General features: G+C 38.9%; 2 protein-coding genes across 6 annotated transcripts in view; one reads left to right on the forward strand and one right to left on the reverse strand.

Annotated features, from left to right (window-relative positions):
* The window catches only part of DKK3 (dickkopf WNT signaling pathway inhibitor 3), a 29,502-nt gene extending 22,780 nt beyond the window's left edge, over positions 1 to 6,722 (forward strand). For all 3 annotated transcript variants that reach the window (XM_081183849.1, XM_081183850.1, XM_081183851.1), the window contains exons 5-8: positions 65 to 157; positions 989 to 1,133; positions 4,870 to 5,026; positions 5,795 to 6,722. In XM_081183849.1, coding sequence (XP_081039975.1) covers positions 65 to 157; positions 989 to 1,133; positions 4,870 to 5,026; positions 5,795 to 6,008 — 609 coding nt within the window. In that variant the 3' untranslated portion in view covers positions 6,009 to 6,722. The remainder of the gene's footprint in view (positions 1 to 64; positions 158 to 988; positions 1,134 to 4,869; positions 5,027 to 5,794) is intronic.
* Positions 6,723 to 8,079: 1,357 nt separating this feature from the next.
* The window catches only part of USP47 (ubiquitin specific peptidase 47), a 50,348-nt gene continuing 30,446 nt past the window's right edge, over positions 8,080 to 27,981 (reverse strand). For 2 of the 3 annotated variants that reach the window (XM_081199163.1, XM_081199165.1), the window contains 20 exons: positions 26,245 to 26,340; positions 25,986 to 26,138; positions 24,363 to 24,530; positions 22,779 to 22,910; positions 22,253 to 22,329; positions 21,809 to 21,864; positions 21,178 to 21,290; positions 19,731 to 19,835; positions 19,163 to 19,370; positions 18,802 to 18,917; positions 18,422 to 18,541; positions 17,330 to 18,110; positions 15,886 to 16,061; positions 15,018 to 15,098; positions 14,008 to 14,123; positions 13,376 to 13,494; positions 12,378 to 12,508; positions 10,866 to 10,913; positions 10,452 to 10,582; positions 8,080 to 9,550 (listed from right to left, as the gene is read on the reverse strand). In XM_081199163.1, coding sequence (XP_081055289.1) covers positions 9,376 to 9,550; positions 10,452 to 10,582; positions 10,866 to 10,913; positions 12,378 to 12,508; positions 13,376 to 13,494; positions 14,008 to 14,123; positions 15,018 to 15,098; positions 15,886 to 16,061; positions 17,330 to 18,110; positions 18,422 to 18,541; positions 18,802 to 18,917; positions 19,163 to 19,370; positions 19,731 to 19,835; positions 21,178 to 21,290; positions 21,809 to 21,864; positions 22,253 to 22,329; positions 22,779 to 22,910; positions 24,363 to 24,530; positions 25,986 to 26,138; positions 26,245 to 26,340 — 3,102 coding nt within the window. In that variant the 3' untranslated portion in view covers positions 8,080 to 9,375. The remainder of the gene's footprint in view (positions 9,551 to 10,451; positions 10,583 to 10,865; positions 10,914 to 12,377; positions 12,509 to 13,375; positions 13,495 to 14,007; positions 14,124 to 15,017; positions 15,099 to 15,885; positions 16,062 to 17,329; positions 18,111 to 18,421; positions 18,542 to 18,801; positions 18,918 to 19,162; positions 19,371 to 19,730; positions 19,836 to 21,177; positions 21,291 to 21,808; positions 21,865 to 22,252; positions 22,330 to 22,778; positions 22,911 to 24,362; positions 24,531 to 25,985; positions 26,139 to 26,244; positions 26,341 to 27,981) is intronic. The other variant, XM_081199164.1, reaches the window with a different exon arrangement.

Here is a 27,981-nt window from a genome sequence, read left to right on the forward strand (position 1 = left end):
TGTGGTGTTATCGCAGCAACTATTTCTTCTATACTTACCAAAGGTATGTCATTTCTTTTCTCAGGAGTGCATTATTGATGAGGACTGTGAGACAGGAAAATACTGTGAATTCTCTGGCTTGGAGTACCGGTGTCATGTTTGCAAAACTCAACACACAGTGAGCATTGCATCCCCCTTCCCCCCATCTAGCTCTTCTTAACGTGGCAGGCAGGCTGAAGTTATATAATGGAACTATGTTGATTGTGTGATGCCTAGGTAATGTGAGTAATAGGGACTGGTAGAGTACAGGCCCTATTTATTTTAAGTACAAGAAAACCAGAGTGAAGGTGGTAAAGTATTGATGAAATGCCTGCTGAACTCTCAACTTAAATTGGAAACATATGGTTTTAATTGTTTATATGTGAGCCTTAAATGTAATGACAGGAAATACCCTTTTCAGCATGGTGGAAAACATAACCGGATTTTTCACAGGAACAGGATTCTACATTTAAGTCCAACCTTTAAACTAATAGCCAAAATAGGTTTATTCAGATAAACTATAATAGGGTACTTTACAAAGGTGTCCTTTATCCTCTTTACTTTTGGATTTTTTTGAACCCTAGCTTGTGCCATTGGTCTACACCAGCTTCCAAAAAGTATTCAAGAACCGTCCCACATAGAGCACATTACAGTAAACCAGACTTAGCTACATTTTGATCAGGAGCATGTCACCCCACTATATCTGTTTTTTCTTTGTGGTTTGTGTTGGTGTGTTTCTTAGGCAATGCGACATGTTTTTATTTTAAGCTGTTACAGAATTACTGATGCAGTGATAGTGTGGACTTTCAGAATTTAGGTCAGTGGGATTGTTTAATGCAGGTCTATGAAGACGTTCATGCCCGATGCAGGTTACTGTAGCCAGGTTATATTGACTGTATTTATGATGTTGTGTGTCCCATGATGATTAAGAACCAATTCAGCATGTGTGTGTTTATTTTTCTTTCCTAAGCAATGCTCTCGAGATGTGGAGTGTTGTGGACATCAACTCTGCGTCTGGGGTGAGTGCGTGAAAGCTGCCTCAAAAGGAGAAAATGGAACGATTTGTGAAAACCAGAAAGACTGCAATCCTGGAATGTGTTGTGCATTTTCAAAAGGTCAGCCACTACATCATTTTCTGCTGTTGTTCCTATTCTTTCCCTTGCACGAGAGGCCAAGCAAGAAACTACTTCAGTGTGTGAGCTTGCATTTCCACTGTATATTGCTCTTCACCAACCTTCAAGATCAGAGCCATCTTTCCCATTGGTCTTAGTGGTTCGTTGCGCCAGGGCACTGGCCTCTCAGGGGCACCCTAGTGAGTGGGGGAGCTGCACGGGCTTTGCCGGCAGCCTCCTCTTTCCCTGCACACACGCCAGCTGCGCCCCGCCAACTATATGGCTGGCGGGTGTGCAACTTCCTTCCCAAGCCTCTGCAGGAGGAGAGCGATCCCCACAGAGGCTTCCCTCCCAAGCCTCTGCATCTGCTAAAGACGGCCCTGCTCCCGGTCGTTGTCCTCCTCCTGCTTTCTGGCGAAAGGCGGCATGCAAGAATAATAGAATCTTAGAGCTGGAAAGGACCTAAGGGTATTCTAGTCCAGCCCCTGCAATGCAGGAATCTCAGCTAAAGCATCCATGACAGATGACCATCCAACCTCTGCTTAAAAACCTCCATGGAAGGAGAGTCCACCTCTCGTGGGAGTCTGTTCCACTGCTGAACAGCTCTTACCGTCAGAAAGTTTTTCTGAATCTTTAGTTGGAATCTCCTTTCTTGCAACTTGAAGCCATTGGTTTGAGTCCTACCCTCCAGAGCAGGAGAAAACAAGCATGCCCCTCCTCCATGTGACAGCCCTTAAGTTATTTGAAGACGGCTGTCATATCGCCTCTCAGACTCTTTTCCAGGCGCCTTCAAGCACTCCTCATAAGACTTAGTTTCCAGACCCTTGATCAACTTGTTTGCCTTCCTCTGCACATGTTCCAGCTTGTGGTGCTCAGAATTGGACACAATATTCCAAGTATGGTCTGAGTAAGGCAGAATAAAGGTAAAGGTAAAGGGACCCCTGACCATTAGGTCCAGTCATGGCCGACTCTGGGGTTGCGGCGCTCATCTCGCTCTATAGGCCAAGGGAGCCGGCGTACAGCTTCCAGGTCATGTGGCCAGCATGACTAAGCCACTTCTGGCAAACCAGAGCAGCACACAGAAACGCCGTTTACCTTCCCGCCGGAGTGGTACATCTTTATCTACTTGCACTTTGATGTGCTTTCAAACTGCTAGGTTGGCAGGAGAGGGACCGAGCAACGGGAGCTCACCCCGTCACAGGGATTCGAACCGCCGACCTTCTGATCGGCAAGTCCTAGGCTCTGTGGTTTAACCCACAGCGCCACCAGTGGTACTATTACTTCCCTTGATCTGGACACTATACTTCTGTTGATGCAGCCTAGAATAGCATTAACTTTTTTTTGCTGCTGTTGACTCATGTTAAGCTTGTGTTTCACCAAGACCCCTAGATCCTTTTCACATGTACTTCTAGTAAACCAGGTGTCCCCCATCCTATTTTTATGCATCTGGTTCTTCCTGCCTAAGTGTAGAACCTTACATTTGTTCCTATTGAAATTCATTTTTTTAGCTTGTGCCCAGTTCTCCAATCTGTTACGGTCATTTTGAATTCCGATTCTGTTTTCTGCATCATTAGCTACCCCTCCTAGTTTGGTGTCATCTGCAAATTAGATGAGCATCCCCTCAATTTCTTTATATGTCATTTCTAAAGACAACAACAAGCCCAGGACAGAACCCTGTGGCACCTCACTTGTCACCTTTTTCTAGGATGACGAGGAATCATTAATGAGTACTCTTTGGGTTTGGTCAGTCAACCAGCTACAAATCCACCTAACAGTTCTCTTTCAACTCACATTTTACCAGCTTCCTTGTGAGAACACCATGGGAGTCTTTGTCAAAAACCTTACTGAAATAAAGATACACTATGTCCACAGCATTTCCCTGATACTCCAAGTTTGCAATTCCATTTTAAAAAAAAATCTAATCAGATTGGTCTGATATGACTTATTTTTGAGGAAACCGATGCTAGGTTTAGTAATCACAGCATCCTTTTTTAAATGCTCACAGACTGACTGTTGAATGATCTGTTCTAGGACCTTCCCCAGTATCGATGTCAAGCTCACCGGTCAGTAGTTACCTGGGACTTCTCCCCCCTCTCCTTTTGAAGATGGGGACAACATTTGCCCACCTCCAGTCTGTAGGGACCTCACCTGTTCTCCAAGAATTCTCAAAGATAATAGACAAAGGCTCTGAAATTACATCCACAAGCTGCTTTAGTACCCTTGGCTGCAGCTCATCAGGCCCTGGAGATTTGAATTCATTTGAAGTAGCTAGGTGTTCCCTTACTACCTCTTTTCCTATATTGGGCTGCAGCTGCCTCCTACCACTTGCTTGTTCTTCATCTTACTTTGGACATAGACAAAGAGTTGTACTCCAAAACAACTGGAGCACAGCAGATTGGGGGAGGCTGGTATATATTTATGTGTAGGAGAAGTCTGTGGCAGAGAATAATCCATAAAATGCACATCTTGTATAATACAAAATTTGGCCAAATGGTAAAGCAGTGTGCTTGACAACTGAGCATGATGCTATAAAAATAGTACTTAAAAAACAACAACACACCTCTGGATGATTTGTGCGAGATTTCCTGTCAACTAACAGCAGTTTTCTTAATCTTGAAACTCCTTTCAGTCTACTTTGTATTTGCAAGGTGGTTGATATGGGAGGTTGTGTTTCTTGAGGCTCTGCTTTAGACATTTTACAATGCTTTTGAGGAAAAGCTCCCATTGTCAAGAGTATGAAAATGAGAACTAGGCACTGGGAAAGTCTTCCTGAACTTAAATTGGAGAGGTAGCATAGTCCTATACACTTTCACCTCAGTCCAAGTCCCTGCCCTTCCGTGATCTCATTGGATGTCCAGAGGGCAGCTTACTGTCTTGTGGCTTTTTTCTCATGGTCACCCAGTATGAAAGAGGAAGAGATTTCCCATGAAAGAGGAAGAGATTTCCCATACAAATTATCACTATATGGTATGTTGGTAGCAAGTGTTCCCACTAGCTCTTAGTCCTCTGCCATCTGTAAAATAGGATTAGCATTGATCTCAAACAGCTGTAATGGAATGAAACAAGGTACTGTAAAGAAACAAGATAAAGGTAATTGAAGCATCTTACATAGAATAGATGCTGATAACGTTGATATCTGTTAATAAGCAAATTAGCTCCCATTTCCCTAAGATGAACATATCGGTTCTTTTCAAATAATCCTAGACATCATGTTTATCTTTTTGCTCATACCTTGAGCAGGACATGCTGTGTTGAGATTACTAACTGCTAATGGTATGCTAATAGTATTAATTTCTTCTGAGTAGAACACCACCCTTTATCACAAGAATGTGCAATAAGTGAATTTGGTTTTCAGGATGGAGATATGCAGCCTTTTGTTCTGAGAGCACTAAAGGCTTGTTTTAAGGCCTTGAAAGCAAGATGGTACACATATGACTAAATACATGTGCTATATTGATTAGGGTTAGGATTCCTGTGGATCTATTTGTCATTAGTAGTGTATTGTGTCCTTGTAACTTAATTAAGTGAATTAAAAAAGTTTTTCTAGGTGAACCCTTAGAATTTGTTGGAAGGAAAAGGACTGACATTGCTATGCAAACTCAGCTTGTCTTATATTTAATATTAGGCAAATTTATATGTATGTATATATTCCTTATTTTACACATTCAACCTGCACATATTCTGCATGTGAAACTGAAGAGGTCAGACGTTTTACTGGATTTTCCAATTTTTACTACAGACCTTCTGTTCCCTGTGTGCACCCCATTACCTGGAGAGAGAGAACCTTGCTATGATCCCTCAAACAGGCTTCTTAACCTAATTACATGGGAGCTGGAGCCGGATGGAGCCCTCGATCGCTGCCCATGTGCACATGGATTCATTTGTCAGATGCAGAGGTAGGGAAATTGATTATTTTTCACAGCAAGAGCAGGAGCAGATCGTGTGTGCACACCTCATTTTTCACTGATAATAAACCCATTTTCTGGACACGCGACTTCCTAGACAAGCCTTCCCTGCCTGTGGCTTTCCAGATGTTACTGGGCTTTTAACTCAGTCTCTGCCAGCATGGCCAGTTGTCAGATCTTGACAGGAGTTAGTCCAAATATATGGAGGGTACCAGGCTGGGGGCTGAATGTGCACACTGCAAAAATACTTGACTGCTAATTTTTGGGGTGGACCAGGTCTCATCTTCCCAAGAAACTTAAGAATACAATCCTACTTGTTCAGGCTTAAATCAAGGGCACAAATTACTCAAGACTAACTCAAGCCTCTGTGGTTAAGTGGTTAAGTTTGTCTTCAGTTCAAGTGGAGCTAAAGAGTATTAAAAAACCGAAACCTAATTTCCATAGGACATAAATGCCATGAATATATCAGATTTGCCTTTCTTTTGACCCTAACTGAACAGTGGCAAAAGAAGGGTTATCATTTCAGAGATCAGGGATAATGGAAAGAATTTTCAGTAGCGCTGGTCTACTTTTGGATATATCCAAAGACAGAATTGCAAACAGGACCATTGCATTTTAAGGGTACATGTTCCGGCTACTTTTAAAATGCTTCATAGCCTGAAGCAAATTACATTTTGGACTGGTTTCTCACACTTGTATGCATGCTTGCATAGGCACCTGTACAACTTATCTAAGAGAAATGCACAACTTTCTCAACAGGCATAGCAGTGATTCTCTGTGTGAACTCTCTTTCAATAAGACCCAAAATGAGGAGAAGCCTTTACCAGTGGATGAAATATCACTTCTGGATTTTGTAACCTCACACATTCCTGGCGACTATGGAGAGAGATTGATTACAGAAGTACAGGAAGGTTTGGATGAAGACTTAACTGATCCAAAGAAACTGGATCTGATTTTTGGAGATGAAATGTAAAGTAGTTAAGCAAGTTAGTCACACTCACCATTCTAGCAATTTAGATAGTGTCTTGTTTGATAACTCTAAACTTGCACCCCTTTTCACTACTGGATATAAGTGCAATAATTGAGAGTATATTCTACATAGTTATCTTCTTCTGCCCTTGCATGATCAGATGAGGTTTTCTCTTTTCAAGCTCAAACCAATTCTACACTAAAATGTCGAAAGTTGTCAATGGACACTTTTGTGAACAAGTTTGAGTTTTAAACAAGGCATGATTTGAACTTGTTGATGGATAGATTAATTTAAGTCTATTTATGATTATTGGTGGTGGTTTGAGCTCTGCATTTTATGTATATGTTGCTTGTTTTTTCAAAATTTGTCAAGAGCCTTCTTGATTTTTGGACTGGGCATTGTTTTTATTCAGTCTTTTAAAATATAACTAATGACACTGCTGTAACTGTGTATTTTTGAAAAACAGCAACTACAGGGACTTGAGGTATAAAAGATGAGAATAGTCAGTGTAGCATGTAATTTAGCAATAATTAGTAAAAAGCATTTCTAACAAAGATCTGAGTGGGGTGAAACTTTAACATCAAATTGATAGTAATCATTCCTCTAGATAGCTATTTTATCCCATTCTAGAAGCAAGTTCTAGAAGGCATGTATGTTTTATATACAATGCATATTTGCTATTGAGCATTTACAATAAAGCAGTATGGTTTGAAAAAAGGCACCTGGATCCTACTATCTTCCCTAGTAATGGGCACAATCTAGTAATGAGCCCCTCTCCTAGTATTATCTATTGCAGCCCTTACCTGGTGATATGACCAATAGGCTCACCTGCTCCAGCAGTCACGCCCCTCCCGGAATAATGCTAAGAACCACCAGGTCCAAACTTCACAAGTAATTTATCCTAAACCTGTTGTGAGACCTTTTAAGCTTTAAGAAGACCCCAAAGTTGTTAAGGTTTTTCGTTACAAAAATGCCAGAAAAATGTGGTTTTTTCTATTGACTTGCCTAAGATCCAGGACAAAGTGCCGCCTTTCAGAAATTTCCCCCAGATGTAAATTCTGCCTTTAAAATCCTGGTAATGGCCAGGAAAATCTGGATGTCTGGCAGCCCTATTTCAAATAACATCACTACAGATAATATTTAGCACATAGTAGATTATAGGTGGAACTCTTGCATTTGGAGGCTAGAGTGGAAACAGAACCCAGCCCGCTCCAGTATGAAAGAGAAAAAAGGGGAATTGACTCTATGTCAAAGCTGAGTTACATATACTGTGGCAGGTAACTTTATTCTATATTACAGCTAAGGGCAGTCTCTTCATGTTTTCTAAGGAAGGTACTGAAACCCCTTTTTTAAAAAGATGCCAAGACAGAGTGCAGCTGCCAGATAACTATCAAAATGCCAATTCAATATCTATGCAGAAACCTCCAAAATGTGTTAATTTCAAAGCAGGCATAGTCAGAAAAGGGGAGTTTGCAAGAGACCATACTCTTTAAAAGCATCTGGTTGTGAGATGTAACATGTAATACTTAACTTCTGCAGTCATTTCCCCCACATAGAATGCACCTGCATGCCTGGCAATAGCAGTTTGTCCAGTCCAGTCCATACCCATCCCTAATTGGCTGTAAGAAAGCTACCTTCTTGAACCAAGTCCTTGCTCTCCCCTCCCCTCACTCAACTATTTAAAGATCGTAAGTCTGTTATAACACTTAAATAGCAACAGGAAGGTGGGTTTGAAATCTGATGCTCAAATTACTTGGAACATCATTTTGTTCCTTATTTGGTTCAGCCCTGCAGCCTAGCATCACCATTTTTAAAAAAGGTGATTGATCTGGCTCTTGCAGCACTCTGAATTGCAACTTGAAACCCTTGTCTCAAAACTGCATGTTGAAAGCATAGGACTGACACCAAGCTGCATGTGACTTTCTTCCATAATTGCTGCAGGGCATTGATAATTTCTGCAGGCTGCATACTTTTAAGTAGACCTTTAGTTTGAAAGTTAAATCCAAAAAGAAAAACTTGGTATCATGAACACTAGATGAAATATTTTCAGTATTAAAAGAAGTCCAGAGAAATGTTATTAAAATAACAGAATGAACAAATGTTTTATTGGCATGTTCATTGTTGTAAACAGCATCTGGCATGGAAAAGTTTACCAAAACCTTTTATTGATATAAATTAGATGGTATTTCTGAAAAAAAGGACAACCTTCTATAGAATTGTTTGTAATTGATCTTAAGAACATAGCAAAGCAAAATCTTACTTGTCTAAGCTTTGCAAATGAAATCATGTTTACTGCATCAATCTGTACCACTCCTGAACTACTGGATAATTTATACTGGGAGATGTCCAACTTTTTAAAAAGCTACATATAAAAACTATGATCAACTCCAAAGAAAAGTAAAGTATGACTTGTAATGGTACTAGAAGATCCAAACCTGTAAGAGCTCAAAAACAAAAATGTACAAAAATAAGTAGCTGACCCAAAAACCCACCCCCAAAAACTCAGTAACAAGGGAAAATTACAAATCTAAGTACCCAGCATTTGCCAAACACAAAATGAATACAAATTTAAATAGGCAGCTATACTTTTAAATGTATACAGTGAATATTGATATGTGAAGAGAAATACCATAGTAAGCAGCTGAAATGTAGTTCTGCTAACTCAGGACAGAGTTGTATTTACACACTGAATGGAACAGTGAAGTCACCTGTTATTCATAACCTAAATAAAAATTGGTTACAACACTGCTCCAAAATGAAACACCATCTGCTGGTAATGGTAACTTCTGCTAAAAAATACATTTATTTATTCTTTTTACTTCAGAGATGTCCTGCTTTGTAGAAGAGAAATCTTAACAAGATTCAGATAAAAATGTTAACTTTTAAGGGTTGGATTCTGCCAATTCCATCACATTTCCACTCTTGAGCTTTTCAAAAAGCCACTGTCACATTTACTTCAGAAATCTTCAATGAGGTAATGTGTGCATCAGTGAAACAAAACAGAAAAGAATTCATTCATGGCCTTTGCACAGCTTTTATTATCAAGCTATGAATATCCTGTTTGAGGCTAGTTTACTAGCTACTGCTATGTGCACATGGTCGATTTGCTCATTACCCCTCCCCGCCCCATTTTTTGTTTTGTTTTGTTTATTTGCACATCCCTTTTATCTTTACAGTACGTTTGACTATAGTGCACAACATGATTCCAAATCAAACAGTGACCTGACTGGGCACTGAGCTTGATTGGGCTGCAGTTTTACCAATCAGTGCTGGTGTCTTTACACCTAATGTCCTGCCATAACGGCACTACACAGTAGTAGTGTACCTCTCACATGTAACAAAAAAATTCCCCAGGGAAAATGCTGAAATATCAGTCTTGAGTCAAATCTTTATTTGGTGCTCCATCCAGATATATTTTTAATGCTTTTTCTTTACGGGGGGAGTAGGTCACACGGTGTCCAGTTTTCTGAAGTCTGCTGCTTTCTTTTTTCATTAACTCATTTCTCTGCTCTTCCGTCAATTCCACCACTTCTTCAGTTTTATCCCTTTTATAGAAATACAACAATTTTAAATTCCATAATAATGCACCTTAAATAAATAGGGCTTGCTCATTTTTAATCTAAGGCATAGTCAATAGATTTTTAAAAAAATCTTTGCATAATGCTAGGCACATCATGGTAGTAGATGCATGCTAAAGACAGTTTTTCTCCATGTGGTCCCCCCGAAGCAATAGTCCTATCCCAAATCCATAAGTAAGGGGTACTGCTAGGCTGGAGGCAAAATTAGGAAGTCTGAAAAGAATATTGCATTTTGAAAACAGGGTGTCACCAATACTTCATCAATCCTAGACTCTGAAAGGATACGGTAAGCAATTTGAGAATCAACTTTGACATTGGTCTGAATAGATATAGATATCTGAAGTGAGAGCCAATTTTTGGACCAGATACACTGTTGAATTGGTGAGGAAAAGACCTAGTTGTCCGTACTTCACTGGTGGTATGTGAACGGGCATAACTGCAAAGAGCTGCATACTCTGTCACTTGTGTCTTTTAGTTACCACAGTAGTTGCACATACAATACTTGAACAGTGGCAACGGTGCACAAAAAGTGTTTTAACACAATACTTAGTTGGAAGTCTGGTGGTGGGCACAGCAGATCTGAGGACACTTGTATGGTGCCTAATGTGCTAGCTTCCCTACAGACAGCAACATCTGGAAAGCAGGGTTAAGAACACACCGAAGTTTAATTTAATCAGAGTTGGCAGGATCACCAGACTTGGGCAGGCTGACTGCAAGGAGTGCCAGTGCACAATCCACTGACCATTCCTGCCCCACTGGGTTTTTTTGGGGGGGAGGGGAATTGCAGCCTCAACTTTGTTATTGGTTTAGTACCAAACAATTACTATGTTTTTCAATGTATTTAAAAAACAACAACAGAAAGGCATACCTATAAAAAATCACTGCTCCATCATCACAGATGTAGAGAGGCCATACATTCAGTGTTGAAACCTTAGGATTCCAATCCAAATCCTGATGTATTTCTAAAATTGAGATCTCACATGGAAATGTTCCTCTGCCCTGGAAAGAACAAAGCACCTTAGCAAAAAGAACATCTATACACCAAGAAGATACATACTATACATGGGCAACTGCAGATACAGTAAGACCATCAGTGAAAGCGCTCATCATCCAGACCCCTGCTCGCCATTTACTCTCCTCCCCACAACAGAGGATTTAGCATACCGTCCATTATGGTATGAGTACAGAGACGCTTGTGTCAAACAGCTAGTGCATAGGAATGGGCTTTCATGTTAAAAGCTAAAAAAACACTGCAGGATTAAGAGAAAAATAAAATTCTCACCTTGGCAAACTCAATGTTTTCTACAAGGATCCCACTTATTTCACTAAGCTGTTAAAAAAAAAAATCAGTGCCAGATTTATTTGATGAAGAGATAAATAGAAGATAAAGTAGCAGATTTGTTATCACAAATTGCATTTATGTTTTATTTAAAATATTTCTAAATGTTCATTGAATATAGTATACAATAAGACATTAAATTACTCCACATACAAATACAATACAATATTCATTATGCAATTTATACAGAGGCAACAAAATATAAAAATTAAAAAGAAGATTGAGGCAACATAACCCTTCATAAATGGCAGGGCTGAGAAAAATGTCTTAAGCATGTCTGCCACTGCAGAAAGAATTTTTTCCTTAGTACATACATACAAAACACTGCCAAGGACTCAAGAGAAAGGCCCCAAACATCTTAAGGATATAGGCAGGATGGCTTGACAGGAGACATTTCAGACCAAAATTGCTTAGAGCTTTAAAATACTTGGACTTGGAAATGAACAGGCAGCAAGTACTGTACTAACAGAAGTTTCCTTGTCATCTTCAAGGGCAGCCCCACATATAACGCATTACAGTAATCCAACTGGAGGGCTACCAAATCATGGATCACAGTGGCCAAGCTATTTCCAAGGCTAGTTGAAGCCTCGAGCTAGCTGAATCTAGAAGAAGCTACTTCTTGCTACCAGGGACATCAGGGCTTCAAGTGTCAAGACTTGACATAACACAATCAGCACAAAATCCTAAGAAGTGCAGCTTTTCACATATTGAATGTCATTTGTAAATACCAAACAAAACCTCTGTTGGCGAACTGCAAGTATGATCTTTACATGGATATGTGACCTTCTCAACCCCTATCAACATAACTAACCACCATCAACATGTGTCTTGTCTGGATTAAGCCTCAGTTTGTTGAATGAGTTCCATGGTGGGGAAGAACAGAGGTCACCATCACATAGGATGGATATGGAAAGATGTACAGCTCCATAGTTAATTTCCCCTCCAGTTGGGGTTAATCAGTTAACTACAGAAGGGGCAGGGAACTCAGAACCGGGGGCCAAATATAACAATCCAGGCCTCTCTATTCAGCCCTTGGGACTTTTCCTAGGTCACATCCTTTCCCCCCAGTCCACATCCCTCACTCATCTTGCTCTTCCAAGTGCTCTTTTCTGGCTACAATGCATCCTTAGACTGATCACTCTTGATTGTTTGAAATGGAAGACAGCAAGAAGTGTGTGCATATAGAAACCTCTGACCTCTGTATGGCTGAAAAGTTTCGAGTCACATACATTCTTCTGCCCACTTTTGCCTCTGACCCCCATCTACCACTGGCATGCAATCCTTAGAAGTTGCTCATAAATAAATGCGACGACTCTTGAGTTGAAAAATGTGTTTTGGTGTCAATAGGAGAGGCAAAGAGAACAAAAGCTGCCCTGACCACAATTAGCAGGTAGGGTGTTGGATGACTCTTCCCCCACCGCCCACCGCCCTCCATAGGACTGCTCTGTAATTTACCTTTTCTTTTAATTCATCAACACTGCTGCTCTCCAAAACTACTTCCTGAAATGGATCCAGCTTCATCTCTGATGGCCTCCACCTTCTTGACAGAACAGCAAGCTGTGACATAGATTTCATTTTTTCTGCTCCTGAAGAAGATTTGATAAACTTATTAGCTGAGATGACAAAGTTAATGTGTTTAATCGGAGAAAAATCATTATTGATATTTATTAAGAACTGGAAATACAAGGACTTTTTGCATAAGAGAAAATGAACTTGCAATATCTGGATTTGAAGATTGAAAAAAATGGCTTATAGAAAATAGAATAATTAGATGTTAATGGCATACTATATTTAGCTGAAAAACAGAGAAGCAGAAATATTTTTATCTTTTTTCATTTTCTCTTTTGTCTCCCCACCCCCTCTTGCCTTTCCATCTTTTTGCTTCTGTTCCTTTTTAGATTAGATTTTAAAACTATTTCTTTTATTGTGATGTATTATAAAAATATACTTTGTACAGGGTATGAACTTTTGTATATCTTTGGATAAGCGTCACTAAAAATAGACATTAATTTTTAAAAGAAAATATTTGAGATAATGTAAAGACTTTGAGCACATAGTTCCACAGATACAGAATTAAGTATTATGTGTAGTCTCAATAAAAACTATTTGCAGAACAGATATTCACAAATTCATTAAAGATACCCATGAATAACATTTATAGGTTTTAAATCTAGTTTCTAATTTGAACTTCTTTCCTGCATATGAATCTCTCAAAACTGATTATGCTAAGACATCTCACTCACACAGTCAAGAAATTTAATACAGCTCCTGCCACTCATTTGTCCCTTTTGAATTACTATAATACATCAATACACATTGGTTGCACTTTGTCTCACTAAAATGTGTTTTTAAAAAACCGATAATTTTCTGATAATATAGCTAGCTAATTCTGGTACAATTAAAAGGCTTCCAACAGTTTAAGCTAAATAGTTTTTACTGTGCAATCTTATTACCATCAAGTATTTCTAGGAAAACCTCCCAGTTACTTGAAATATTAATGTCTTCTTCATAAACATGATAATCCAGAAACACAGTTCCTGGATTTTTCCAGGTCTTCTTTCTCAGGCGAAATCTACAGGAAAAAGATTTGCAGAAATGTTAGCATATGTCCATAAACAAAACCATTATCAAGATTAGGGCCACAATATTTAATCTGAATAATGCCTTGTTTACATTAGGGAAAGGTCATGTGTTCTACTACAAGCACTTAGCCAATTTGAGCTAAGAGGGCTAATACAACTTTTCAATATCCATATGGAATCCTTTGTTTTTTAAGATAATGTTTGAACTTGCAGAAATGGAGCAAAGTTTTTGTTCCATGAGAAACAATAAGTCTGATGCAAAGACCGATATTGTGTGCTACATTGTGTTAAGTGTCCATGACAACACTGAACAAGCAAACTAGGTTTCCCATGTCATACTATATTTGCTCAAGATTTAATTTTAAAACACGTAATTAAAAAAAAGTAGCATTTCCCCATACTTTTTGCTTTAAATGGCAAAAATCAACGGTACCCCATTTTTTGTAAGCATCTTGAGTTCAGGCTTAGGCACCTCACATAAACTTCACTGTAGTGTGATTTACCTGTCAATAGTCAGATCTAGTCCACACTGTTCCCTGAGCTGAGGAAGTAGCTCCTCTTTTGACTGCCGCACAGTCATTCCTTTAGCAAAAACAGAATCTAGCAGAAACTTGCAGGGCTGCAAAAACAAATGTAAAATTATTAAGCTTATTAGAGAAATCACTCTCTGACACACTCATAAAAGGTGAAGTTATAAAATACAGGGCTGCTGCCATAGCCTCCATAGCATTGAAAAAAATACCCCATGGTTTCCACACATGATCACCACCAATGTGACAAAGACTATTTAGGATTTCTGTTTATAAGGTATGCAGAACTCAGTAATAAAGCAATGCAATTTTTAAAAAGTTTGTTGTTATGTGTCATGTCCATTTAATGATTAAGGAAAATACATGTCACTGTCTTGTGTTGTACGAAGTCAACATCAATGGTTTAACCAATTATTGTTAGTAATGGGGAAACAACACTAGACTAGTTTATTTTATGTATTTCCTCATGCTCATATTCAACCATTCCTTCCATGGGTGCAGGGAGTAGCTAGGAAACAAATCTTGAGTGCTGGTTCATACATCACAGTAATCCAAGGCTCATATGGTTTTTTGTTCCCAGTTCAAGGATGAGTGGAGCAAAGAAGAGCAATTCAGCAGCATGCAATAGTAAGCCATGGTTTATGGTTCACCATGACATGTGAGCACAGTCAGAGGCTAATTAGAATGATAATGACACGTAATAGAAATGAATTACTTTTAATGTGCTAAATCGCATGCAATAATGCATTCCACTGAATTTGTGCTTCTATAATCTGCACCTTCTCTGTGGCAACTAAGTGACAACAGATTCATGCCACAATTTATATGTTAAAAGCACAACTTTCCCCAGAGATAATTTCTGTTTTTTGTCACAGTGGCTCCCATAAAATGATGATGCACATACTCAAATAATTAAACTGTAAATGGTCCAACTTTCAGATGACAAGCTAGCCCAAACACAAGAGTTTTCAAGCTTTACTTACCTCTGGATCATTTACCAAGAGCTGATAAACCTTGACTCTGTATTCACCTTTCTTCAATGCTCTCCCAAGCCGAATTGTTATCTTTTAAATTAGGGGTGGGGGAAATAGAAACAAGATTAGATGTTAGTTGTCTCTTATCATTAACATGGAATATAGTCAATACCAGGCGTGTCAAGTGGTGGGGGCTGTGGAGTCTTCAGCCCCCCCCCCCAAATTTTTTTTTCAAGAAAGGGCCTGGGCTCCCCCAAAATCCTGTGACCCGCTCCACCTCCTTGCTGATGTTGCACGGGCAAGAGGAGGCCAAGTGTGGAGCCCGGCAGCTGCACTTTGCTGGCTCCTCCCCGCCCGATACTGTGCGGGGAGGAGGCCAAGCGCAGAGCACACAATGTAGGGGTCAAGTCGACACCTTAAGTCAATACAGCAAGAATCATAACCACCAGAAGGCCCACAGATTTTTGTTATTTTGATATTACAGGCATGAGGGAATGGTTACCCCACAAAATTTAGAGTCTCAGATTTTAGGAGGGTGAAGGAAGGTGTGGCAAGAAACTTTAAAAAGGGTGTTCAACAGACTCAAGTCAGGGATATTTTTTTAAATGTGGAATATACTATTTGGGTTAGATGACCCCTCCAAGTCATCTAGCTACAAGTAAGGTGAAGAGAAAATACAGTTTCAATTATGAAATATATATATTTAACAAAGTTTCATAAATTACCCTAGTTGTAGAATGTGGTTTTTCCTATGTAGCTACTAAGTCCCTATATTGCAACACAGAGACAAATGCTTCGCCTGCAAAATATCTGAATAATCCCCATATTCTGGACCTTATTACATGTATTTCAGTATTTAACAGCAGATTTTGCTAACCTTGTTGTCATCTGAAAAGGATGAAAGAGTCTCATTCAGCCGAACACTCTCAAACTCTTGATTGCTGGCATAAACTCGAAAGACCTTAAACTGAGATGATGGAACGCCAACAAAAGGCTCCAAGTGTTGTTTGAAGGCAGAGAGCGTAATTCTTTTATCAACATGAATCAACAGCCCTAAAGCAAAAAAGAAAGAAATAAACAAACAAACCCAATGAAATTCTTTGTGCATAATGTATACTTGCTAATATCTACTATGCTACTCCTGTAATGTAGCAGTGTCAAGTGAATCATCTTCAAGTGCTCTCCACTAAGTGCAGACTGTGAACCCCAGTTCAGCAACAAGTATAATGGAATGGATGTTCATATCTGCTTTGCTAACCCTACCCCCATTCACTATCAGGAAACAAAAAACAAACAAAGCCTGACACTTTTCTTTTTGACAGAAGTAGATAAACTTTATAGGCATAGTTGCCCTTTCAAAATGAATAATGTTTGCCAAATTACAGGCACACAGGTCCAAGAGTTTGGGGAGGATGTCATCCCCTCCTCCCGAAAAGGAACAATCTCTAACTTTCCCCCTTTTTTGTCACGCAGAAGAGGCACGGCATATTTGCAGCATTTCCTGTCAACTACAAAATGACACCTACCATTTTCACTCAAATGCAAATACTGTGCCAAAATATGAAGATTAAACATGCAGGTTCCCAATAAAATATTGGGCAGTAGAGAATTCTCCACACCTCATCCTTTTATGTTCTCCAAAGGGCAATATCCAGCAGTGTCAGCACAACAGATTTTCACTTGCAAAGTGGGGCCTCCATATCCTGCAGCTCTCTGCAGACCTCCAAAATCTGCTCTAGAGGATTGAGGGACCAGACCAGGGGTAGACAACCTAAGGCCCGGGGGCCGGATGCGGTCCAATTGCCTTCTAAATCTGACCCGCGGAAGATTCCGGAATCCATGTTTTTACACAAGTAGAATGTGTGCTTTTATTTAAAATGTATCTCTAAGTTATTTGTGGAGCTGGCCTGGTGTTTGTACATGAGTAGAATGTGTGCTTTTATTTAAAATGCATCTCTGGGTTATTTGTGGGGCATAGGAATTCGTTCATTTCCCCCCTGCAAAATACAGTCCGGCCCCCCACAAGGTCTGAGGGACAGTGGACCGGCCCTCTGCTGAAAAAGTTTGCTGACCCCTGGACCAGATCCTCCAAATTAAGTTACAGGGATGCAGCGGACTGTACAGTATATAAGAGGAAAGGAAAGATCTGTTACATCTGGTGAGCCAAAGTTGGATATCACTCTTGAGTATCTAGGAGCATCTTTCTCCATTTTGTAAATACGTGTGTGGGTAAATTTACAAATTTTGTTGGAAGGAAGCATGCAAATGTAAAATAATAAAAATGTACATTTCAAAACATATGTTTTGCCTTTCATACATACATTTTTGCCCCTCTCCTGAACCTTCTTCTGCAACGTAGGGCTCCGCTTTGAAATACATATATTGTGCTTCTCCCCTGCTCTTCCCACTTTCATCATATTCACTGTCGGTTCCAGAATCCTCTTCAGCTGTATCCCATGTTTCTTTTTTCCCTTCGTTGGCTTTGGATCTTCGACTGCTTGTTATACTGTGTGAGTCAAGTCCATTGGCCAAGGGTATAGCAGCACTGTCTACATTGCACAATGTGTCACTACTGTGACTGGAACTAAGAATATCACTGTCCACTGAACTTGTACTCCTGTCATTATTCACATCAGAATCTGATCGCTCCTCTGACTGGAAATTATCTGGATCAGAAACCTGTATTTGGTTTTCAAGTTCTCGGTTTTCTGCTGATACTGATGAGTCTACCTCATTTGAAGGAGATTCAATGTTTTCAAAGTCACTTGCCTCTGTGCTCTTGCTACTGTCTCCATTATCCCCTTCTTGCTGCTGCTGCTGTAGAGAAAAGGTTTTAAGTTTTTCAGTGCTTTCTTCTAGGATAGCTTCTACTGATTTTATATTACCTAGAGGTCCTTTCACTCTTTCACATATTTCATCTAGATTTCCAGAGTCTCCACTGGCTTTCTGTAAAACTGTTCGCCTGAACTGTGATCCAGGAGATTGTTCTGGTAATGAAACGTACAGTCTGATTGTATTTGCATGCCGATCTAGGAGTTTCCATAACTGTGAATCTGTAAATGCCAGTTGTCGATCCTGAGACTCTGAACTTTCAATAAATACCTAAAATAAAGAGATGAAATGAAGAAGAAAAATTCTGTTTCATAAGGAATTTATGTATCGAGCACTCAGATATGGAAATACACAAAGGATGCATCTGTCAATTAAGTTATTCTTACAGGACAGGTCTGTGGTCTTAGCCAATACTGCTGAAATCTAGACAATGGTTATTCTTTGGAAGCCACCCCATCTCATTTTGTTTTCATATGCCATTTGAGATATAGGTTTTTAAAAAACACATGTTGACATACAGTGGATTTAAGAAACAACATTAGCACTTCCCAAGACAAAACTAATTTAACATAAAATCTTACTTTATTGCTCCTAAAAAAGCCTTCAGCTTTAAGTGTTTTGTTAGCCACACCGAGGAGACGCAAATCATTGTAGCAACGTTCCAGCACAACCCGCATTGTTTCAGCCGGCAAATGTACAGTCTAAGGAGGCCAAAAGAAATAAGATACTGTTAATCGTTTTTTGCAAGCTGACTATAAAAAGATAATCTGCATATAATTTCTTTTCAGGGTACATTTTATACAATATAGATATTGCTGTATCTTTGTTGTTGTTGTTTAGTCGTTTAGTCGTGTCCGACTCTTTGTGACCCCATGGACCAAAGCACGCTATATCTTTATAAAACACAAATGCCATGCAAGAGTGAATATTGCAATAACACAAGATGATGCAATTGATTTACCTTTGAAATGAGATGCTTAAATTCCGTAACTGTCTGGTTCAAATAAGCACGGACACTAATTGGAGGAACCACAGTTTCTTGCTTTAGGTCAACAACATGAACTTTTACCATGACTTCTATCAAAATAAGAAAATAAATTATCACACATGAAGACACATTACATGAAAAGAAGAAAGGTCATCATTTCAACAGCTGCAGCCATTTAGTAGATAAATTAATATCTCTTCAGAGAAAGCACACAGCATAATTGTATAAAATGATTTCAGAAGACTGATTCAAAGATCCCTCAGTTTAGTTGAATTAAGCATGTTTATTGAAGGAATTAAAGATACACAGGGAATCTTTAAGAAATATTACTTACCACCAGGTTTGTAACACTGGAAAGCTTGGTCAGGTCGCCTTGTTTCCAGGAGTAGATCAAACATGTATGTTGATTTAACACCTCCAAGCAAGATTCCCATTGGAGTGTCCTCTTCTCCTTCATATGATCGCTCCAAATAGTCGTGGAACTCATCATATTTAACAAGACGACAGCAATCCAGGGGAACCGCTTCTTCTAAATCCATTATCTAAATGCAAAGATGAAGAATAATTCCTTGAAATTCTGCTTGCTAATTCTGAGCAAGCATTCAGTCAAAACGGGAGTAAAAGGGAACTATTATTTCAAGTTTTACAATTTGATCAACTGGTTCTAGCTACCTTGAGTTTAAAAAAATATGAGAAATAAATATAACGTTCAGAGGTGTTTGCATGCTCGGTCTAGATATGTCAAGATTCCCCTCAGCTCTACTAAAAAGTGGACCAGGAAAATTCTACTTTCAGTATTGTTACTGTGTAATAAAGATTGAGCTAATTAGTTAAGGTTTACCATGAATACATGGATTTATACCCAGTGTATAAATTACAATCTGAAATACATTATACTGCACCTTATAGGCTATCTCGACAGCTTCCTTCAGAGTCTTGTCCTTGTGAACTTCTAGTTTATTCTCCATCATTATTTGTTTCACAGGGTGCAAACAGAACAATTTTATCTGTATAGTCATAAACAAAAGGATTACGTCAAATAGATTTGAATACATTTGATAGGTATGATCTATGAAATTATAAAAATGCAGTAGTAGTATCTAGCAATGTTTAGAGAAATATGCTCTATGCACAACCATTTTGAGCAGAAGTGGGTTCACAAAGGGAAAATGGGGGGAGTTGAAGAAAAGCATGAAGGCATATAGCTTGTTCTTAGCCTAATAAAACTACGGGTTACTAGAACTCTTAACTGGGCAATTGTCAGACAAGGCAATTAATGAAAATTTAGACCTACTGTACTTGGGCAAACTAGGTCCCTAGAAATCTATAGTGTAACAGTTATTTGTTAGCACAGCGTCAGGTGAGAACATGCAGACAATTCAGGTATCAATGACCTCTGATGTAACTGATCTGCATATATTACACCTCTTTTGTGGAGACAAATACTATAGGATACAGAAAGTCATCTCTTCACATTAAAAGGGAACTTCTGGTTAGAGTTAAAAACTCCCGTAACAGTGCACATTTCTTGCAAATTGAAGAGATGCATTTATTCACACTCATGAATTCTGTAATATTTTCATGCAAATAAAAAAAATATTCATTTTGGCTCTACAAAAGAATTTCTGTGAAACTACTGGAATTTGTAGATTAATTTATTCTTCTTTAATGAAAAAACACTGCTTAGTTAGAAACATGCATTCAATTTCAATGGGAATTGAAGTGAAAAAGCAGAGGAAAAAAGCACCAAGAATCTAGATCATAACCTTTTGACAACAGATTAAATAATAGCTCAACCATCCCCACAAAACCCAACTTCAAAATATTGTAAAAGTACGATATATTTGGATTAGCACTAAATCCTTGCTATTTTCAACAAATGGCTGCTTATTTAGCTTTTCTTTGCTTGCCTTCTGCCTTAAATCTCATACAATGAGTTAACAAGGCTATTGAGAGACAAATACCCACCTTTCTTTCTCGCCATTAACAGTTGGTATTGTTCTAGATCTCCATTTTTCCAAAGAAAATTATGGCTGCCTATCAACTATATGATACCTATTTTATATTGTAAACTGCCCTGTGATTCTCAGATGAAGGGCGGTATAGAAATTTAACTAATACAGAAATAATACTTAATATTCCTCTCTAACTTAATCATCTTTATAGTTTAAAAGAAGAAAATCACAGGAGCTGATGGGAGTAGCAGCCCAACAACATCTGGAAAGCCCTAGGTTGGTGATGGCTGTCTTAATTTGGGATTGAGTCTTGACTGATTTCCATGCACAATCCCACCACAAATTCTATTGTGAAAGCACAAATTCTATTGAGATGAAACATGTCAGAACAAACCTTGCAAGTATTGCGCTCTATTTCACGTTGTCTTTTTTCTTGTTCTTCCAACTCCTTTTCTTTTTCTACGAGTCTTTTAATGTGCTCTGGATATTCAGTCACTTCTAGGAACTCTAACAATGCAAATAGGCAAAAGTTCAAATGAGCTACTTTTTCAGAACGTTCAGTACTTTGCTTATTCTTCATCTAAAATAGAGTTCAAACCACCTTACATAACTGCTTCCAGGCAGCCTATCATATAAACAGTACTGACACATATCCCATTAGCCTTAGCAGCAGAGCTGCATCATGCGCCTTCAAGACCATCTCAAGGCCAACAGCAGAAACACCATACCTTTATATTCACTATGTAATTTTATCTATTGTACTGTTTTAACATTTTACCACAACATGCCCTGACTTGCATTTTAAAAGTATTTGTGTAAGTGGAGACACGGGTTTTGTGATGTTTTTGTTTTGTGTTATTTAAAAAGTACTTAGCTTGACGTACAACATTTAGGAAACTTAGTAAACAAAAAAAGGAGAGGGTGTGAATTAATTTTTATTTTAAAAGGGACAGTTGTCTTTACTCACTTCTGCAGTTTTATTCGTTGTGAAATATGAAACTATATTTATGAAAACCACCACTTACTTGCATTCCTCGTTGTATCCTTCAGTCTATATATAAGCATGTATGCGTTTGTAGAGCTGTTGGGAAAATTTCAGAGTCAGTATCTATTGTGGATGTGGAAAAAACCACACCTGCACACAATATCTAAACTAAATGTGTACAAACATATCTAAGTCTTAATAACACAAACACTTTTTACAATTAGCATAATGGAGCTCAAGACCTAGCAATAAAAAAACCCAACCTCTTTGATTAGGCTAGAGACTACCTAGGAGTGAAATCAAAGTATTTTGAGGGAGAGACGAAGATTTGTGTCTCCTCCCTCAAAATACTGTGATTTCACCCCTAGGTAGTCAACAGAACATACTGAGAAACCTTTTATCCATAACACTGAATATAATTATATTAATTCAGAAAATTCAATTGTACTATACAAGTTTTATAGTGTATTTAAACTTTCCTAACCTTGCAAAAGCACTGGAATAATATCCTCTGCTTCCAGATGTTCCGCCATAAGTTTTCTTAATGTCTTCATGAGTTATCTAGGGGAAAAGATGGCACATAATTTTCCTTGTTAATTACTTCATCAGCTACAGTAGCATATCTAAGCTGCAATATTAATTATGAACTACACTACAGAGCTGATATAAGCTATTCTCTCCACTTTAGCGCAACCCCCATCTAATGTCTCTAGACAAATGCTGCAATGTTGTGGCAAGTCCGCTCAAACCCTACCCTGCAGTATGCGGAATAAACTGCACTACAGGACTATCTTAAGGCAGTCTGCCACAGTCCTTTCCAACCTGCAATATAGAGAATTAACTGCATTTGCTTTGGAATTTGAATGGTTTTTTGAACTGCAGTCTTCATGATCCCCTACCCCAAGCCTGTCAATATGTCCCACTAGCTTACGGGTGCTGCCATTATAGTTACATGAGAGCAGGCACTATGTCTCAGAGACTGGAAACTGAATATAAGACAATTAACTTACCTTGCTAACATGTTGATCATTGAAGCTGTACCATTGATCATCAGTGAATGATTTTATGCATGCATAGTAATGGCCTCCAGCTGCACTTCCCGAATGGACCATGACAGAAAACAGTTCATATAATAATGAATTCTGTGAGAGGGTAGAAACAAACATATTGTTCAGAAAAAGGCTACAATTAATTTTTAAGATTTGTTCAAGTTTGATTGTATCTTTCTTGATTATAGCAACCATGCACTAAAAGGTTAGTACCAATACTTCAAATTTATTCCTTAGTAGCTACCACACCATTAAGTAACTACTTTCAATGTTTAACCAACATCTATGAGTATCTAACAGAATACTTCTGGAACAGCGCATTTCAAAAAATTGTAGAAAATTTTCATATTATGACCCTGTCCTCCAACATAGTTATAATACCATCTAAAAACATTTTAACCATTTCTCTTCCTTCACCAATTTATTAGTATAGTAAACAGCATTGGATTGTGGTACTGACGCTGAAGACAGCTTATGAACCATTTCTAGTATTTCACACACTTCCAGCCAGTTGTATACCAAGTTTTCTGGACAGCAGCTAGTTTTTATATTGATGTAGGCAGTGGCGGAGGGGGGGCGGAGAGCAGGCTGGGGGGGGCTGGTGCGCATCCTGGGGGCGTGGCGCCCAGCGTGGGGGGCAGCTGTGATGACACCCCACCGGGATCGTGCTGCTGGGGGTGGTGCGCTCCCCCCGCACTCCTCTTCCTCTGCCAGTGGATGTAGGGAAGCAGCCCCATCCTCATAGCAAACCGGTAACCTTTAGCCAATACTGCTGGTTCTTCCTCCTTGCACTCACTATATGAAACAACTAACGGTCACATCTGCGGGAAGGAATTTTCCTAGATTGGGTAATGACTTTGCTATCTCCACATTATGTATATCATGTTTTTATGTAGATATCATGATTAGTGCTGCCTTCTGATCCAAGCCCTACAATTTTGATTTGATCATACATTTTATTCTACAAACATTAGGCAGTCATGAAGCCGTAGTCATGTTTTCCTTCAGCATTTTCAACATCTGACAGGTCAGTTTTACACTGTAAGCTTGTGAAGGGATTTGGTGTAAACAAAAATATCGAGTTTCAATCAAAGGAAGCAATAGTCCCGCTCTATTCTGCCTCGGTCAGACCACACCAGGAGTACTGTGTACTGGGCACAATTTAAGAAGGAGATATGATAGCAATCTTCAAATATCTAAAGGCTGTCACATGGAGGATGAAGCTCCTCTTCCAGAGGCTGGGACCCAAACCAATGGATTCAAGTGACAATAAAGGAGATTCCTACTAAACATCAGAAGAACTTCTGACAGTAAGAACTGTTCAGCAATGGAAGAGACTCTCATGGGAGGTGGTAGCCTCTTCTTTCTTGGAGGTTTTTAACCAGAGGTTGGATGATCTAGTCAAGATTCCTCTACAATTCTAAATTCTGGAATATGTATTATTCATTGATAGCATAACAGAACTCTCTCAATAAGGCATACATTTTAAAAACATGATCAATTACTGGGTGGAGCAAATCACACATAGCCATTTTTACAAGGTACCTTTTCACTGGCAGCTTTTGAAATCCTTTCAGCAGCACTATTGCTTTCCAGACATATTCCTTCATCAACCCCATCATCATTTGAAAAATCATTGCTCATCTGATCACTATGACAACTCCCTTCATTCTCTGCGCCACTGTCAGTGCAGCTTTCTGTTTGAGGAGACTTCTTAAAAATAAGTAACCAGAAGCAGTTTAGAAAATATTAAAGACCTATACATCTGATGAACTTTGTATGTAATGCTCGTGCTGTACTCTTGAATGCTACAAAAACATCTGACACATTCCTTAAGATTTCTTATGATTCAACATAAAGAGTTCCATAGACCCAATCTAGTTCCAAGTACTAGGATTCAAAGTTCAAAGTACAAATGTGGATTCCCAAGGACTCAAGAACCCCCAAATATGCATGAACAGAGGCAGGGGAAATAGGCTTGAGTGCCTATCCTCATTCCTTGTACTACCTGCATACATGTGTACATGTAGGGGCAAGGGAAAATAGGGCATTATAGATGCCCATGGGAACCCTCTGCACATGGTTTCATTGTCTGTTCACTGACCTCTGAACTGTTCAATTGTAACATAAATGTGGTCACACCTTAATGAACAAATTTATCATGGCGTAAGCTTTCGCAGAACTGTGTCATAATAAATTTGTTAGCTGCTAAGATGTCGCTACACTTCATTGATTTTTCTACCCCCTTGGATAAAGATACATGACAAGACAATAATAGCCTTTTGCACGGGAGTCAGCAGAAGGCAGATCAACTCTGAGGACTCTGTACTCTCCAGGAGACTGGCAAGGGTTTCTAGCTGCTTTACAAGAGTAACAGTAACAGCTAAAAGGCTGCCCCCCCCCCAAAAAAAATAAATCCCTGCTGAAATAAAGAAATCTGGATTTTTGGCATGAAAGAATGATGAGCTCAAGTCTGATACTCAGGCCAGGAATTTTATTCTGTATGTGCTCAGGGTTCCTCTGTTCCTTTATTCAAACTATATTCCTACATGGGCCACTATTTTGCATCTGGATCCTGTTGGTGGACCTCAAGGTTCCAGTAAAGAACAAAGCAGATTTAAATTCAGACAGCTCAGCACACTGGTTACAGCCAGTGGTGTCCCTTTGTAATCAAAGAAGAGCTTCTGAGCCAGCGGAGGTAGCCTGTTGCAGAAGTTGGGGGGGGGAGCGTTTTCTGCCGTTTCCCCCTCCATCTTGCAGCCCCTCTGAGAATAATCTCCAGAGGGCTGGGAGAATCTTCCAGAACAAGAAGGCATTTGCAGGGGGGAGGGGGGGCAGGGCAGAGTGGTAAATATCACTCTTCCACCAGTGAATCTCTTTGATGGACCAAACATGCAAAAAGTACCAACTTGGTTCCATAGTCAGGCCTAGATATATATTTTTAATGGGTGTTTTCATCTGGGATTGAAAATTTTAAAAACCAGGTATCGCAGCAACAAGCCAGTGTTTAATGTTTAGCAAGAATTTCAGAAAGGGAAAAATGATATGTTTAGGCCTTGACACTGGGAACGGATTTCAAAATGATTTTTGTTTGATACTCAGGCCAACAAAACTACATTTGAGAGATAAAGATAATTCTTAAAATACAACCAGTATGCGGCTTGTTACCTCATCTTCAATATCGATAAATGAACCCATGTCTAGCTCTTCTGGAAATGTCATACGGTCATTAAGTTTTATCCTGTGCATAGTGGTGTAATCAAAGTCAAATCTCTTTAGCTGCAAGGTCAGCAGATAGGGAAAATGCAAAAATCGCAAGCCCTGAAAAACATAAGGCCAAAAAAAAAAAAAAAGATATAAAGGCAATGATAAATATCAAGGATATATATCCAGTTAGTTCAGAGTTCGGTCAAAAGGCATTTATTACCTTCCTTGCATCGCATTTCTTCTTGCACCGTTCACAGAAGTACTGATTGGGGCCATCAAGGATCTCCGGCTGAATGAAAGCATGTAAAGCTTCCTCCTAATCAAGTGGGAAGGAAAAGATAAGCAGCTGCTGAGACAGATAATGTTGAACTGTGCAACAAGCAAAAGTTCATTTAACAGGTGATTTAAGATATTAAAATAATCTCCATAAACAAAATAAAAAAGCAGCTACTGGATTAGGGAGGAAAAACCTCAAGGGTAAACAACTTTTGCATTCTACCTTAGGTAAGCAGTCAAATCATGATCAATAACACATCACATTTTATTAACAAATTGATGGTTCCATCAGAATTAAGTTTTGTGAACAATCCAAGTCTGTTATCTTGCACATCACATTAAGCCACAGTGGCACAGTCAGCAGTTTCATGGCCTTACCCCCCCCCCCCCCCCGGTTTAAAGATGGCCTTGATCTTTCAGGAACATGTGCAAAATTAAGCAGAGGGCATCTTTTAAAAGGTATTAATTCTGTTCTGTCATCTCTTAAAGGTATTGTCATATTAATCTGAAATCTTAGATTTCAGCTCTGCATATAGCCAGGTGTATATTAAGTCCCATTAAACAGAATATGCACATTTCAGTGTATAAACTGCCAACAGCCTAACTTTATATCATTGTATGGCTATATGAGAGAGGTGGCTTATGTTTGCAATTTTTCCAACACAGATTAAAAAGCTCCATATATGGAAAAATGTGTGTGCACTGTCAGGTATGAAAGCAGAATAAGAAATTCATTTTTCTGGTAAGCCTAAAACCACAAAGGCAGCTACCCAATGGAGTAGAATTTACTGAATTAGTCTGTAGAACATTGCTTTTTTCAGGGTTACTCAAGGGTACGCAGTACTAGCACCTCTTTCTTATAGTTAAAAGTGTGGCACTTTCTGTAACAACTTCGAAGTGAGTACCAGCACCTGTTTTTCTAGAAAAAAGCACTGCTGTACACCATATCAAAAGAGAATATAACCTACATTTAAATTCTGCATAAAAGCAAAATATATCAAAACCCCAAATAATACAGATTGTTTCAATTGTTACTAAAACTAAAAACTGAAAATAGGGGAGATAGATTTCTCAGTTCTAAGGACATAAAATCATTCTATCTGTTGTCCGAAATGGATTCCAAATCACTTTCCCTGAGGCTGGAGGCTTTTGTCACAAAGGAGACTACTTTTCATGTCACATAGATTAGTCCCTTGTAGTAAACTTTTTTTTTAATTCTCTAATATTTCATGTTCCTTAGTAAAGGTTCTAATATCAGAATAAAGCTGATATTCAAGAATATAGTGAAGTAAATCCTCTGGCTTCTGCCCCAAGATGCATAATCAATTTTGGGCGAGGGTGCTGAATAAAACTCTCCAGTTGAACAATTTATTCCATCTGCTCAAATGGAGTCAGGTACAACTTTCCCGATTCAAAAAACTTCAGATTTATTACAGTTTTCCCATTCTGCATGAACCACTGTTTTGGCATCATTTTGTCCCAGATAGTTTTGCAGTGTATCTCCTATGGGTGTGATTAGATCATTCAATAAATCCTTATAAAAAGGTGCCACTGTTAATGGTAAATAAATGCAACAAGTCATTGCTCAGCTTGGCTCGTGCCAGCTAGTTGGTACCCTAAATCTGTGACTCATTAAGAAACAGAGTGTGGACTCTTCTGAGGATATGGAATGCTTAGATGT

The sequence above is a fragment of the Podarcis bocagei genome (assembly GCF_964188305.1).
Source record: "Podarcis bocagei genome assembly, chromosome: 1".
Taxonomy (NCBI): Eukaryota; Metazoa; Chordata; class Lepidosauria; order Squamata; family Lacertidae; genus Podarcis; species Podarcis bocagei.